Genomic DNA, 15,507 nt, shown 5'->3' on the forward strand with positions numbered 1-15,507 from the left:
CCATGGACTCCCTACTCGAAACCTTAACCAACCCATACCAGTCAATATGGTAGTAAAAGGATCACGATCCACAAGCCATAAAATCTGCAGTGCGAACATACAACTTGGTTCTACAGTCCTACCCCCCCAGGAAATGCTGGTTGGAAATTCAGCCAAATACGATGCCCTAATAGGCATGCCATTCCTGAATCGCCACAAAGCTATAATCAGGTATGGGGAATCAACTATCGATTTCCCAGAGCAGAAGGTTAGAGACTCATGCAAGCCAACAAGCGGAGAGTACAGAGCTGCAGTCTGTGAAGCAACTGCTCTATGACTATTGGATGAGTACTCTGATGTTTTCCCTAATCAAATACCCGAAGAACTACCGCCTATGAGAGAGGTGAATCACCACATCCGCCTCCGAGACCCCTCCAATCTCAAGAACCAACCCACCTACTCTATTCCTGACGCATACAAAAGTCCACTTTGTGATTGGATCAACCAACAACAAAGAAGAGGAGTCATCTACCGAGCAGAAGCCCCAGGTGCCGCTCCTATGTTTGTTCAACCCAAAGCAGATGGCAAAAGAATCCGCCCCTTGGTTGACCTTAAGCTACAGAATGAAAACACAGTTATGGACAGCTCCGCTATCCCAAACCAAACCCAGATTCTAAATGCAGTTGGACGGGCAAGATTCAGAAGCAAGATTGACCTAAGCGATACCTACTTCCAAACAAGGTTGGACCCAGAAAGCGAATACTACAACAGTTTCAAAATGCCCTTCGGAAGTTTCATTAGCCGAGTTATGTTACAAGGTGATATGAATACGCCCGCCACCTTTATGCGAATTATGGAAAACCTCCTAAGCGAATACCTCCACCATTTTGTTTGGGTCTACATTGATGATATTCTCATCTTCTCGAACACCGAAATAGAACATGCCTACCATATAGGATTGGTTTGTACTAAACTAAGGGAAGCTAAATTCTACGCTAGCAGAAACAAATCAATTCTGTTTGCCGATAAACTCGGTATCCTAGGACATGTTATAGACGATGAAGGAATACACCCAGCCGCTGGAAAAATAGCCTGTTTAACGGAATGGTCAACACCCCGGAATCAAAAGGAACTCATGCGATTCCTAGGACTAGTCAACTATATTTCCCAGTTCCTCCCACACCACGCCACTGTGACAGCGCCGCTCACAGACCTTACCGGCAATGCAGAATTTGTCTGGACCCACACTCATGACCAAGCCTTTACCAACATCAAGGAATTGATTAAAAACGCCAACCTTATTCAACCTATCGACTATAGTAAACCAGAACCGATATGGTTGATTACTGATGCATCGGATGTTGGAGTAGGAGCATGGGTTGGGCAAGGGGCCTCCCATGAAACGGCAAGGCCGGTGGCATTACAAAGCAGGAAGTTCACTAACTCACAGATGAACTATGGAACAACAGACCAGGAAGCCCTTGCTGTGATTGATGCTCTCGCCACTTTCAACCACATCCTGATGGGCAATGCCTTCACTATTGTCACCGACCACCAACCCCTCACTAATCTTAAAACAGAAAGAATACCTGGAAGAAGAAGAACAAGATGGATAGGCGAGATCAGCAAATACGATGCAAAAATCATGTATACCCCTGGAAGAACGAACTATTTAGCTGATGCTCTCTGCCGTCTATATGAGAATCAAGACATCGCAGACTCCACTCTCGTTCATGACCATACAAGACAAAGCGAGGACAGCCCTGACGACACCTCCTATGAACAAGAACCATCGATGGCTACCGCCAGCTCTGCCGCTCCCTCCAATCCTTTCTCTTACACCATGTACAGTGCTGCCAGAACAGAACAAGGAAAGGACATTGATGAAGAATGGAAAGATAATTGCACGCTCCGCAGCACACCTCCTCACGAACTTGAACAAAGCAGACTCCACTGGTCCCACTGTTACCACGACACCTGCCCTTTTCACCAGCATGAGATTAAGTTCAGAAACAGATACCAGCGACCATATTATATGCCTGCTGATGATTCCAAAGACACCAGCTTCGACACCTCAGAAGGAGAAAAAGAGATGATCGATCAAAATGAGTCAACCCAATCTCCTCATATCCTTAACCCTGCTCCAACACGATACCAAGGTCTTGAAGAACTTGAACAAGCAGCAGCCTACGTGGATGCAATATCCTATTTACACCCCCAACAGTCAGCCCCGCCATCCTCTCCTCCCATAATCGATTCACGACCACTATATGGTGGACCCTTACGAGTATACAACAATGAAACCATTGTCTCGGTCATTCCCCCTACTATTCCTGAGCATCGGCGTCAACTCTACCAAACCTTTAAGGAAGAGGAAGCCCCTATCGAACCAACAAGAGGATCCCTAATCGAGGATGAACGAGATGTTAGATCGACCACCGAAGAATTAACCTCCTCTTTCCGAAGCCAAATGATAGCAGGATACCGCCATGACCTGATTTACTTCAAAGCCATGGATAGCTCCAGGCATGGAGATCTTGCTCCCTACAACATATCAAACGGAATGGTCTATACCAGCACCCGTTATGGTGAACATTGCCTATACATACCAAAGGGCCATATGTTCAATGGAATGACTATTAGAGAATATGTCATATCCGAGATTCACAACAAAGGACACCACAGTGCGGACCGCAACCTTCAATATGATTCAGAATATGTTTACTGGCCTGAGATGCGCAAGGATTTCCGCGATTTCGTCAAACAATGTGAACTCTGTCAGGCAAACAAGGAGTGAACACAACTACCAGAAGGAAAAGCACAGACCCTCCAACTACCATGGGAAATATTCGAATCATATGCCATCGCTTTCGCAGGACCATTCAATAAATCCGCTGGATATGACACCATCTTGGTAGCTGTGGACTGATTCTCTGAATACACATGGCTCATACCAATGAAGCTTACCGATTCCTCTAAAGACACCTGGAATAACCTCTAACGATACCTGTTTACCCCCCATAGGTACCCCTTATCTATTGTCAGTGATGCTGATCCCCGCTTTACCACCAGATTCTGGAAGCAAACCTTGACCTCTCTCGGAATAAACCACATTATGGCTGACTCTGAATACCATGAGACTAATGACCAAGCAGAACGAAAAATCCAAGAGGTTAAGACCGGAATTAGGAACATGATCAATGAACGACAAACCAACTGGGAACCAGCCCTTGTTGAGCTCGCTGCATATATCAACGCCAGATTTTCAGATACCTTAGAGATGTCATCATACAAGGAAGTCTTTGGCCGTCAATACCCCCTCCTACCTACAATACTATTTAAGAACTCCTCCGTCCCTGCCTCAGATGACCATCTAAACAGCCACCAAGCAATTCAGAACGATGCCTTCCAAGCTGTTAAGGCTGCCTGATTCCGAAGCACCACTACTGCTCAGAAGCGATGACGCAAACATGTCCCTATTCTACCAGGTGATATGCTCATAGTACATGGAAACATGTTCATAACCAATGTTGGACACAGCAAGAAACTGCAACCCTGATGGCGCAGACCCTTCAAAGTCATATCTTTTGACGAGCATACAGAGAACTACACTGTCCAGATGGATGGACGCATGTACCACCGCAATACTGCAGTCTTTCATGCCTCAGCTGTCAAGCGATTCCATCCAAATGACGACTCCAAGTTTCCTGGAAGAACCCACTCTCGGCCTGCACCTATCATCATCAATAAGAAGGATGAATGGGAAGTTGAAGAAATCAGAGACCACCGCCCTTTGGCATGGAAATGATCAGTTCCTAGTCAAATGGAAAGGATATCTGACGAGCGAAAACAGTTGTGAACCACTGGAAGGACTAGAGCACGCTATGGATATGGTGAACGGATGGTGGAAAGACAACATGCTAAATGAATCCCTCCCCCCAACAATCAATTATATCACTATGTGCTGGACACCTACAATGCCAGAAACTGAGCGATGGCACGCAGAACTCGAAGCTAGAGATGGACTTTGGGCACCACACTTTGAGTCCGAGTTTGAAAGCAGCAATGAGAAGAATCAAGCTATGGAGCAGGCTCTCGACAACTTTATCTAGTCACCAATCACCATCCGAATACCATAACGATGTCAAACTATGTGGAGCTCAATGTGAGGCTGCGACAACAGATTGTTGGACTGTTGTTGAACCGCGATGCTATCCAACTTGATGACTATGTCGAAATCCTCTGGATAGATTACTGTCCTGATTGCGATCACGCTTGGGTTGATGTACAACGCGAATCTGGTATTCGTGACTACTGTGATTTACATTTCTTTGAGTCTAAGTGTTTCCTTAGGGTTTCTTCCTGCCCCTGGTGTGATACTTATGATGAGGAATTTCTTGCAGAAACTGAAGCCATGAGTTTCTCGGAATCCACTTTTGATGATTATTAGGTTGTGTTTGTTTTAAACAGTTATTTTGTTTTAGGGAATGCAACCGGTACGGGTACTCGGTTATTGGTTTGTTTTAAGTATCGTTTGATACTAGGTTTTGTTTTATGTTTTATTTTAAGTATCGCTTTGATACTTGATTTGTTTTAAGTATCGTTTGATACTAGGTTTTGTTTTATGTTTTGTTTTAAGTATCGCTTTGATACTTGGTTTGTTTTAAGTATCGTTTGATACTTGGTTTTGTTTTATGTTTTGTTTTAAGTATCGCTTTGATACTTGGTTTGTTTTAAGTATCGTTTGATACTTGGTTTTGTTTTATGTTTTGTTTTAAGTATCGCTTTGATACTTAAGGAGTTTTACCAAAGAGTATCAATTGATACCTTTGATTAGTTTCGTTCATGCTAGACATGAACAGATTTGTGTATTTAAAGACCGCCTGTTTGTACGATAGAAAAGGCAGACTTTGACAGACAGTATTTCAATATACTTGGTTGAACGGTTACTTCTTTGTTCCTCAGTACACCCTCGAAGCCTCCTTTAATTCTTAGCTCTCGCCTCCTCTCTGGAAGAGCAGGCCACCTACCAACTATCGTATCTTTATTGTTAACGTGATTAGCACCCTGCGAACACGTTATACCGCCCTTGACTTGTCTAACTCCATTGGTTCGCCTGGTGGTAATGTTCGACTTTCCCCTCGAGGTGCTTGTAGTTTGAAGGTCCCGTCCACATTCCTAGATGATTGGACTCCTCTATGTGCTATAGTGATTTCCGAGTTGCTCCAAACCATGTTTAATTTGCTTTCTTTGTCGATTGCCCATCTTGCAAATCGTTCGGCTGTCGTATAGCGCAGGTCAGAGATTCCCCATACCTCTCGGAGTCTCTCACTACAGTTTCTCAGGAGGATGATGTAGAGAGTTGCATCATCAAACTCGGCCTCGTATTCCAATAGTTGACATTCGTTCCAATATGCTGTGAATGTTTGTTTTCCTTGTTGGAGTTTTTCTAGCTTTCGTCTTGCTGTTTCTTTGGTGTTGGGATCTCCAAATTGTTCAAAGAGTGTCGTCTTGAACTCTTCGTATGTGACCCATTCCCTCTGCTTCCTTCCATCTTGGAAAGGCATGATCCATTGCCCTGCGAGTCCTCTGAGCAGGGATTCCACATATGGAATCTTGATTTTGTCGTGTTGATCTCCATATCCCTTAACAGCAAAATATCACTCGCATTGTGCTAAGAATATTCGTAGCTTATCTTCAGCTCCTTCGTAAGTGTCGGGCTCTTTTGCTTTTGGTCGTTGGACATTTCCTTGCCCTGTATTCCGTGTGGCTACGAGAAATGCCTGAAACTGATTTTCAGTCATTCCAAGTATACTGGTTCCTGGTTCCGGAGCGGCGGGGGCCGGTGGCCCAGGTACTGCGGATCCCGACATTCTCTCCGGTCATGGAGTTCCAGCAGGAGAGCTATCGACTGGTGATCCTTTCTCTGGGGTCACTGAGCTTGCTGCTCTCGAGGGTTCTGCTGAGACGTGATCTAAGGCGTCGCTGAATCCTCCTAGATTAAGATTTTGATCGTCGATGTCAATATCTCCTTCTCTGTCTGAGTTGAAGGATGCCGTCTTGTATCGTTTGGCGTCGGACTAGGTGACGCTTTGTAATGTAACGATCCCTCTCTGTATAGTTAGTTATTGGCGACGGGGAACGATACTTATCGGTTCTGTCTCCTTCTTTCTTTGTCCTACGATAGCTCTAAGTCTCTGCCTGCGTTGCCGGTAGTACAAGACCTTTGTCTTCTATCGGGAATGCCTATCGTAAGCTTTCTCTAACTCTTCTTCATAAAGCGCCTTCCTTGGCATAACGATAACGTTGTAATAAGGATAAAGATCGTAAAGGTATTTTATATTCGTTAAAGTAATAAGTAGGAAAAATACTTAGAACAAAGCCTGAAGAACCTATCTTCCTCGGCCGCATCGGCCTCCTTATATAGTGTTCTTCCCGCCTTTAGTCATGTGACCTAAAGTGGTCACATGTGCGAAACTAAATCACAACAAACTAGTCATGTGACCAAAGTGATCACATGCTCAAGACCCATGATCTCCTAGCGAGATTATGTGTGAAACTCATAAACCAATCATAACACAATAACCAAGTCATATGACTCGACTGAGTCATATGCACGAAACCCATGACATCATAACGAGGTCATGTGCGAAACGTAAATTATATGCGCAAGGCTTACCTGTAAGGTACACTCGTAAGGCATACTCGTTAGGCGCATGTCCCATGACTCATACTTGAGCCATGTGCGAAAGCATCACAAATCCCACACATAACTAATCATATAACCTGAATAGGTCATATGTGTAAAACAATAACATACCTGTAACTCATAACCATGTATTACATGAAAAACCCTTTCCTCGCTAAGCCACGTTCGTGACACTGTAAGACTTAATCAACAATCTTCCACTGCACAACAAAAACATCCAATTCGTAACAGGTTATGAGCCCGGTCTGCTACTTTGATTCCTCTATGAAATAAGAAAATTTCTTTCTCTTTTCAAATCCTTCCTTTTCAAAAGTTTCTCCATCTTATTTATTCTTCCATACCTTTTTTCCTCCACATATCCGCTCTACACTTCCACTCCGCACTCCTGCTCCGCATAGCAAACAACCTACACCATGTCTTCTGCCTCAAGCACCTTCACCAATCTTGAAAAGGGGACTTACCGGTGTAAATACGGCGAGACAGCTAAGCTCAACCATGTAAACTATAGCCAATGGTGTCGTGATATAGAGTTCTTCCTACAGGCTGAGCAGGCCTTGTCGATTGTTTTGGGAGAGGAAGTTTGCCCACAAGGGCAAAACACCAATTCAAATAACTTTGACAAGCAGGCTGGCATTGGTGCAGCCATTATCCATGCCTCTTGTGAGTCCTCAGTCAAGGCCTATCTCTATGGCTTGAGGGACCCACATGCAATGTGGGAGGAGTTGAAGATGAAACTTGACACTGCAAACTCCCGTGCAGGGAGAACTGCAATTCTACGGAAGTTCAACCAACTACGCCCTGCTCCAGAATCCTCAGTTGGCCACTATGTCATTCAGCTCCTTGAGTGTAGCAAAGAGCTTAGTGGAACCGAGCAGGCAATTCCAAAAGAAACCTTTATCAGCCATCTCTTAACAACCCTACCGAAGTCTTTCCCCTCAATAATCAATATAATCACCCATCAACCAGAAACGGAACAAACATCTGATCACATAATCTCCACACTTATTGAATGGGAGGCTGCAAGCAATACTCGAAAGAGCGAAACCTAATCGACAAAGACGAGTTCCCCCGCTACCGCCTTAACTGTCTATACTCGCAGGGGATCTCGAGGTAGAGGTAGCTTGACAACAAGGAGTACCCCCTATCACTCTCGTCCACAATGTCGTCCTTCTTTCCGTCCTTCTACTTATAATCGTAGGGGAGGTCCTGCTTCTGGCCCTACTTGTTGGTATTGCCTACGTCCAAGTCATCGGCAGGATGACTGTGATCTCCGTAAGCGAGTGGAGGAGGCGAAGAGGGAGAGGGGTGGTGTAAGATCTGGTGGAAATGGGAGACGAGAGGGAGATGAGGCCGGAGCTGCATTTGCCTCTGTCAAAGCACTTGCTGGCTTTGTAGTCAAGAGAAGTGGTACAACAGGTTTGGATTTCAGAACTTGGATTGTTGACTCTGGAGCCAGCCATCACCTATGCTGTGACCGTTTAGCCTTCTACACTCTAAAGCGACTTCCAAAACCAATCATAGTCTACCTCAGTGATAGTTCACCAGTCTTCGCTACCGGCTCTGGGAATATCACGATCGCTCTCTCTAGCTCAAGTGTTACTATCCATACTCTCTATGTTCCAGACCTAACCTACAATTTATTGTCTGTTAGTTGTCTTTCAACAGAGAGTCAAATAAGCTTCTGTAATGGTTCTTGCTTTATTAAGCATAAGTGCTCTGCCGAAGAACAGCTTGCTGCCCTACAAGATAGACTCTATCACGTCACGGTGGGAGAAGTGAGAGATAGAGCTTCTCTGTTGGCTACCGCACTTGCCACTTCCTTACCTAGTTTTACTCTGTGGCACCAGCGTTTGGCTCACTTGAATAATAAGTCTCTTTCAGCTTTGATACTTGAAGAAGCCTATCAGAGAGATGAGACAAACCTGGAAACTCTCTGCCAGGTACGCGTTAAGGCGAAGCATACTCGGAGGTTTGAGAGAAAACTGCAACCAAGAGCCACAATGCTTTTTGAGCTCTTGTGCTCAGACTTGTGTAGTCCAATCCACCTTCCATCTAAGTCAGGTTTTCACTACTTCATCCTGTATATTGATAACTTTACAAGAGTTACCTGGGTTTTCTTCTTGCGGACGAAGTCCTCTACAGAAGTTGTTTCTGTTTTCCAAAGTCTACAAGCTAGGATTGAAAAAGAGTATCCTAGTTGGCAAATCACTCGCTTCAGGTATGACAATGGCCGAGGAGAGTATGATAACTCTTTGTTTCGCTGGATTTTATGAGTTGGTAGCATCTCCTTTGAGCTGAGTCCCCCTTATACTCAATCTAAAAATGGGGTATCTGAGCGTATGATAAGAACGATTGTCACGAAGGCTCATGCAATGCTGATAGATTCTAAATTGGATGATGACCTCTGGGCTGAGACAGTTAGTACTGCGGTCTATCTTCATACGCGTACTCCCTCACAGTTTATTAGCAGAGTAACTCCTTATGAGAAGTTAAAGGGCAAGAAGCCAGAGCTGGGGCACTTGAGAAGATTTGGATGTGCCGCCTATAAGTTTATCCCTAAAGAGCTTAGAAAAGGGAAGTTTTCAGAGCAATCAAAGGAGTGTATCTTCTTGGGCTACGTACATGATACTAGCAAGATTTGGAGACTGTGGGATCCACAGAGTAGCCGTGTGATTGAGGCTTCAGATATTGTGTTTGATGAGCTCCAAGTCTTGAGAACTCGTGATGAGCATGAAAGTGAGGTTGAAATTCTACGCTCTTGTATATCAGAGGATTTACCCTCTGAGGAGGACTCAGAGGTGTCAAGCCCACCTGAAGTACTGTTGAGCATGCAGGCACTGCCAGCTCTGGAAGAGGTTGCTGGTCTCGTTAAGCAGACAGCACCTGCTCCTCTGCGCGTACAGGTGGAGGACTCTTGGTTTAAAGGGACCTATGAGTGTGTTAATTCTGATCTTGAGACTGAGCTCGATCAGTCCACACTCTGTCCAGTGATGACCGTTGACAGGTGTGAAGAAGCATCTCCTGCTGGGAGTCTAAGTCTTGAAGAATCCTCCCAAGTCCCCAAGATTGTAAATTTGCGCAGATCTCAAAGAGTCGCGGCAAAGGGACATCCCAGTACTCATTCCGCTGTTCATGCGATGATGGGGTTAGAGGCAGTTGACAACACCGAAGGGGAACCGATTAGCTACAGTGATTCCCTGAGGTTGGGGCACTGCTTGGAATGGAAAACCGCCATGCAGGAGGAGTTCAAGTCCCTAGAGGATAATGAGACGTGGTCTATTATCAGGAAATCTAGTGTGGGGCATGGCGTACACCCTATTGGATGTAAATGGGTGTATAAAAAGAAAAGGAATCCTAATGGATCTATACGCTTTAAGGCGCGTCTTGTCATAAAAGGCTATGAGCAGCAGATATTTGGTGAGACCTTTGCTCCCGTTGCATGGCTAACAAGTGTAAGACTAGTTCTGGCTCTCGCTACACTCAATAGGTGGGAGATTCATTACCTTGATGTTTGTATGGCATTTCTCAATCCACATCTGGAGGATACCGTCTCTATGGAAATGCCAGAGAGTATTGAGTGGCTCAAGCCAGCTCTAGTCCCAGACTCCCAGGACTCTATTCTTAGGCTCAACAAGGCACTCTATGGTCTAAAGGAGGCGCCTCACTTATGGTACTAGCATATTGATAGTTTTCTTGGATCCATTGACCTTGAGAAATCCAGCAACAATCCAAATCTCTATTATAACAAGGACTGAGCCTTGTTCCTAGTGCTTTATGTTGATGACATTCTACTTGTATGTAGGTCTCTAGATCTTATTACCGATATCAAGGCCAAGCTTTCTGGAAAATATAAGCTGAAGGATCTTGGACCGGCCAAACAGTTCCTAGGATTGGAAATCACTACATGCCAGGACCATCTCTTTCTCCATCAGCAGCGCTTTATTCGGACTATTCTGAGTCGATTTAGAATGGCTGGCTGCAATGGCGTTTCTACTCCGCTGGAGATAAAGAGACTTGTTCCTTCAACACCAGAATGCGACAAGGGAAACCAAGCGGAATATCAATCAATTCTAGGCTCATTGATGTATCTCGCTATTGGTACAAGGCCAGATATCTCTTACGCAGTAGGCATACTCAGTAAGTTTAGTGTAAACCCTAGTGCTCTTCATCTTACTGCGACAAAAAGACTACTGTGTTATATCAAAGGTACAATGCACTTAGGTCTCTGCTATCGCCTTGGTTCCACCCAGGATATTGATGGATTTTGCGATTCAGACTTTACTGGTGATTCCCAGGATTCAAAGTCCACTTCCGGCCATGTATTTATCCTAGCTGGAGCGTCCATTTCCTGGAGGTCAAAGAAACAAAGTCTAGTAGCACTTTCATCTACAGAGTCAGAATATGTTGGATACTCCGAAGCGTCCAGAGAGACTATTTGGCTCAAACGCCTCTACCATGAGATTATCGGTACGGACTACAAACTACAAAGGCTTCTTTGCGACAACAAAAGTGCACTTCAACTCGTTAAACAGCCAAGGTTCAATGAGAAGTCCAAGCATATCGCTATTCAGTTCCACCATGTCCAGGATTCCTTTCAGAACGGCCTCATATCTCTGGAATACCTCCCATCCTCGGAGATGACTGCAGACATTCTCACCAAGCCACTTACCAGGGATATACATCAGAAGTATGTTAAGGCCTTGGTACTTCGTGGACCTCTAGAATAGATCCTTTATTTTCTTGTCTATTATTTTTACTACTATTTTACCTTTTTTTTTTTTACAGTTACCTTTTGTAGGCAGTACTCTTTTTCCCTATCACAAGCAGCATGATAGGTTTTTTTAATGAGGCTGGCCATATTCTTTCTTCTGACTTTACGCATGGGCATGAATAGTGAGAGGAAGGGTGGGAGTGTTGAGAATTACTCCTCTGAGTTGATGTGTCGCGAGAGAAGTGTCTAGGCTTCCTACTCACTATTGCATATGCTGGGTTGTACTGGGTGATACGTGGAAGTGTGTATTCCATATCACTAGTCATGTGACTAGGTTTGGGCATGACTATATACCGTTCTTGTTTCGCTTAGCTAGCTGTAAGACTTAATCAACAATCTTCCGCTGCACAACAAAAACGTCCAATTCGTAACAGTTCTGAATGGTATGGGTGTTCACACCTTTTGTTGACACAGAAATCTCTTCCCTGACTTGATCCCCTGGGCTCCATCAAGTTGGAACCTTATGAGGCCTGCTGGTAATATTGCCCTATACTGTATCGCACCGTTGCCGCACATGCCCAACCACCCATCTAGAGGAAAACAGCTGTACTATATAGCCGATTTTTAAAGTCGTCTTCGGAATGTGAGTTACAGACCTCAAGCCTAGGTTATGATAACCTATGAAAAATCTGGCCCTTGTTATGCTAAAAGTTATCACGTAACCGAATCACTTATTTGAATCCTATTCCGGAGACTTTAAAAACTCGCTAAAAGTATAATATTATTTAGAAAGACCCCTGGAGGGTCTATGGGTGAAGCTGCTGGTGTAGCTATGGATATTTGATCTAATGCTACAGTTTGGCTTCCATCTATGGCCATAAAACCTCAAATAATTGAGCAATATGCTATATGTAGTCGAAAACCGGGAAAAAGAAAGGTCACCCCCGTCCCCTTCTAAGAGATCTGAAAATACAATAAAACACAGGCATTCGCACAGGAGACAACTCCAACAACATACAACATTGCCCAATCATTTGGGGTTCTGCGATGGAGAGTGGCTAGAGGAAGTAATAAGTGGATGGTTGCCAAGGTCCATGAAACCATGCCCAAAGTGTGGAGAGGACGAATGTGTGTTCTTCCAGAGATGGCAGAGAACTAAGGATACTAGAGATTGTAAAACTATCTTGTCCTTGCCTAATGGTAGGTGAAACGGGCTGTCAACCCACGTTGTTTAAAGATTGCTTTTTATTGGCTGCTCCTATGGAACTAACCATTAAATACCCTTTACCGTATTGCCGCATGTCGCTATCATAACTTCGTTCGTTCGTTCACATTCTGAGGTCTAGGATAAGTAGGAGAATGGTTTGGCGGCACTTGTTTAGATTGGCGGAGCAAAAACAAATAAAAGGGCACCCAACATACACGTCGACGCATACAAAAGTAGACCGGTACTGTACAAGCATACTTGAAGCCGTCCGTGCTCCTTTTCCTGGCTGCTCTTCCGGAAGGGAATCAGCGGTGGCAACTGTTGCTGGTGATGGTACGGTATCATACCTGAAATAGAGACTCCTTTGTGGTATCGCATCTTGCGCCATTGCTGAACGGAAGAAAAGGCAAGTGGTGTTGCCAGATGATACAGGTGAAAAGGGCAGGATGGCCAGCAATTAACATGGACCTCGCTTGGGTTACCGAATTGTCTGAGACGATGTTTCTTTGCGGTGTAAAGTCATGAATTATGCGGCGGTTCTAGAGGGGTATCTGCATATTGTTGAAGGTTGTTATCCTCTTCTTGGGAAGATAAAGATAGGGTTGTCCCTTCCCCAAGTCCTCTGTGCAACCAAGTATGATATCATACATGAGTACGGTCCATAAGGTTCTTCCCGCCCGAGAACTAGTGCTGAAGGATGTTTCTTCTACATCTTTCCTATCTTCAAGTCGCTGCTCATTTGTTAGCAGTTTCTCTTATGGTTCTTTGGTTTGATGGGCTAGTTCATCTGAATAACTCTATTAATGCAAGATAGTGGCAGAAACAATTCCACCGTCTTAACTAATTTAATAATACAAATAAAAACTCATTTACAGGAAATACCCAGATACTGAAAATACGGTGACAAAAGTCATTGCTAATGGCCACTTTTACACCAGAAATGCAGTTTTTCACAGCATCAGAACTCAACCATCCATTGTTGAAGTGAGTAAATTATTCGCAAAACAGTGATTTTGGGTATTTTAAGCCTAGTATTTAAATTTTGAAGTGTATGGTGGTGCAATATTGCCTGAGCTATAGTGATGTGAAGTTGGCGATTGTCAAAACAGGTATCTTTTTATATAAGAGCCCATACAAATTCTTTGCACTTAAGTTCAGCTTTGAAATCATTCTCACCAATAGGCAAGAGCTGCCTGTGGAACCAACAGGTTTGTTATAGAAATATTAATTTCAGAACCACTATGTCTTCAGTTATCTATTGATATATTTTTTTGTTTTAATTGATTAAGAGGCGGTGGTGCAAATCGCGAATTCCGTGGCTCCGAATTCTGACCATTTTGGTTTGTTTTATCAGGTATGATATCATACTTGGGCCCACCAACGATGACTTTTGTACAAGAACTGTGTAATAACAAAAGACACTTAAGGCAAAAAGAAACAAAAATACAAAAATACAAAGAATCGGGGAAGAAAAGCAAAAAAAAAGAGATAAAAATAATAAAATGCTTGTACGAGTACTGTACACACCATCCCAGCCACAACCCGTGCAACAGTATCAGGCAACTCTTGTAAATGGGTATATCAGTCAATGATTGACTCGCGCAGCGATAGAGAGAAACTAAAGGACTATGTGGGAGCTGTGGTAGAACGTGCACAAGAGCATAAGGTAAGGAAAAACAACTTCGTTTGTTACTTCTCTAAACTAACGGTAAAGACAGGTGTATAAGTAAAACATAAACAATGTATCCTCACCATTCCATGAATAACCACACCTATCCGTATCTCTCCAAGCATGCTACCCTTTCCTCCATACACTCCCGTGATAACAAAGGAAATACATGTCCGGAGAATCTCCTGTCAATCTCTGAACCTCCACACCAAACTATTGAACCTCTAAACTCACTTCCAGACTCCCGAAACCTCCACAATCTATCTCAATCAACTAACATCGATCTAGAACCTTCAATAGCCACCTCATATGGTATTAGCAGCTGGGGAGGAGTGGTATTGGCTACTCAAACAGCGATCGTAAGGGAAAGGAGAGAGAGGTATGAGAGCCACCAACTAGGTCGGAGATCGGGGACCGTAACGGGTGACAGGCTACTAGCCTAGATCATCAAGTTCGCAATCGGTACCTATCCCATCCCAATTAGCAACTAGATAAACAACTATTAATATACCGGTAAGAGGGGAAGAGAGAAAACTTACAATTGCGAAATTCAAGCAACCTCTGTTCGAGAGTTGCATTTGGCCAGTTGTTCGGAGATATTCTCTAGAGAGACCTGAATCCCCGCTCGAGAACTGGGCGCAGTTTCTTCCAGCAATATATAGGAGGATCGCCACCACGTCGCCGCCCGTTACCTTATGGGCGGTAGTGTTTCGTTCCGCCATCACCTCCGGCTGCTACACAAGGTTAGCAACTAACTACACTACCAGTCCTGGTACTCGTACCATAAAATCTCTTGGAATCCACTACGCCCATTAGCTCAGTAACCTATCCGGGAGAAGGATCAGAGCCTTCCTAGCAAGGTATAGTGAGAGTCATTTGCCTGTGTCAAAACTCATTAACTTGCCAAACTAAACCTATTTTGGGTGAATGTTGTGATTTACAGGGATATTGGTGACATGCAAGAGATAATGGATTTCAAGAGATTCTACTGTAAGTCACACCCCCCCCTAACCCCTCCTCCCTGCAGCCACCACACCCCCACTCTCTACCAAGGAAGCTCAATGAGCTTTACTTGTTCGAGTCAAGAAGTATCTGAAAATCCCAGCCGTCAGTTTGTCCGAACGCCTGTACTGGTATACGGACAGACTTTTCTCCCTACTCGGGTATCAGTGTTAACAATGAGACGGACAGTGGTTTTGAAGCTATACCATCGGGGGGGGGATAATTTAAGG

At 44.2% G+C, this 15,507-nt stretch overlaps 1 protein-coding gene; it reads right to left on the reverse strand.

Moving 5' to 3' along the window:
* Positions 1-14,273: 14,273 nt before the first annotated feature.
* GSTUM_00008980001 (uncharacterized protein) lies at positions 14,274-14,997 on the reverse strand (the record flags this gene model as incomplete). XM_002840415.2 has 2 exons in its annotated part: positions 14,274-14,741; positions 14,815-14,997. The coding sequence occupies 2 exons, from the start codon at positions 14,995-14,997 to the stop codon at positions 14,715-14,717; spliced, it is 210 nt and encodes a 69-aa protein (XP_002840461.1). The 3' UTR covers positions 14,274-14,714.
* Positions 14,998-15,507: the final 510 nt, after the last annotated feature.

This window comes from Tuber melanosporum, assembly GCF_000151645.1.
Source record: "Tuber melanosporum whole genome shotgun sequence assembly, scaffold_50, strain Mel28".
Classification (NCBI taxonomy): Eukaryota; Fungi; Ascomycota; class Pezizomycetes; order Pezizales; family Tuberaceae; genus Tuber; species Tuber melanosporum.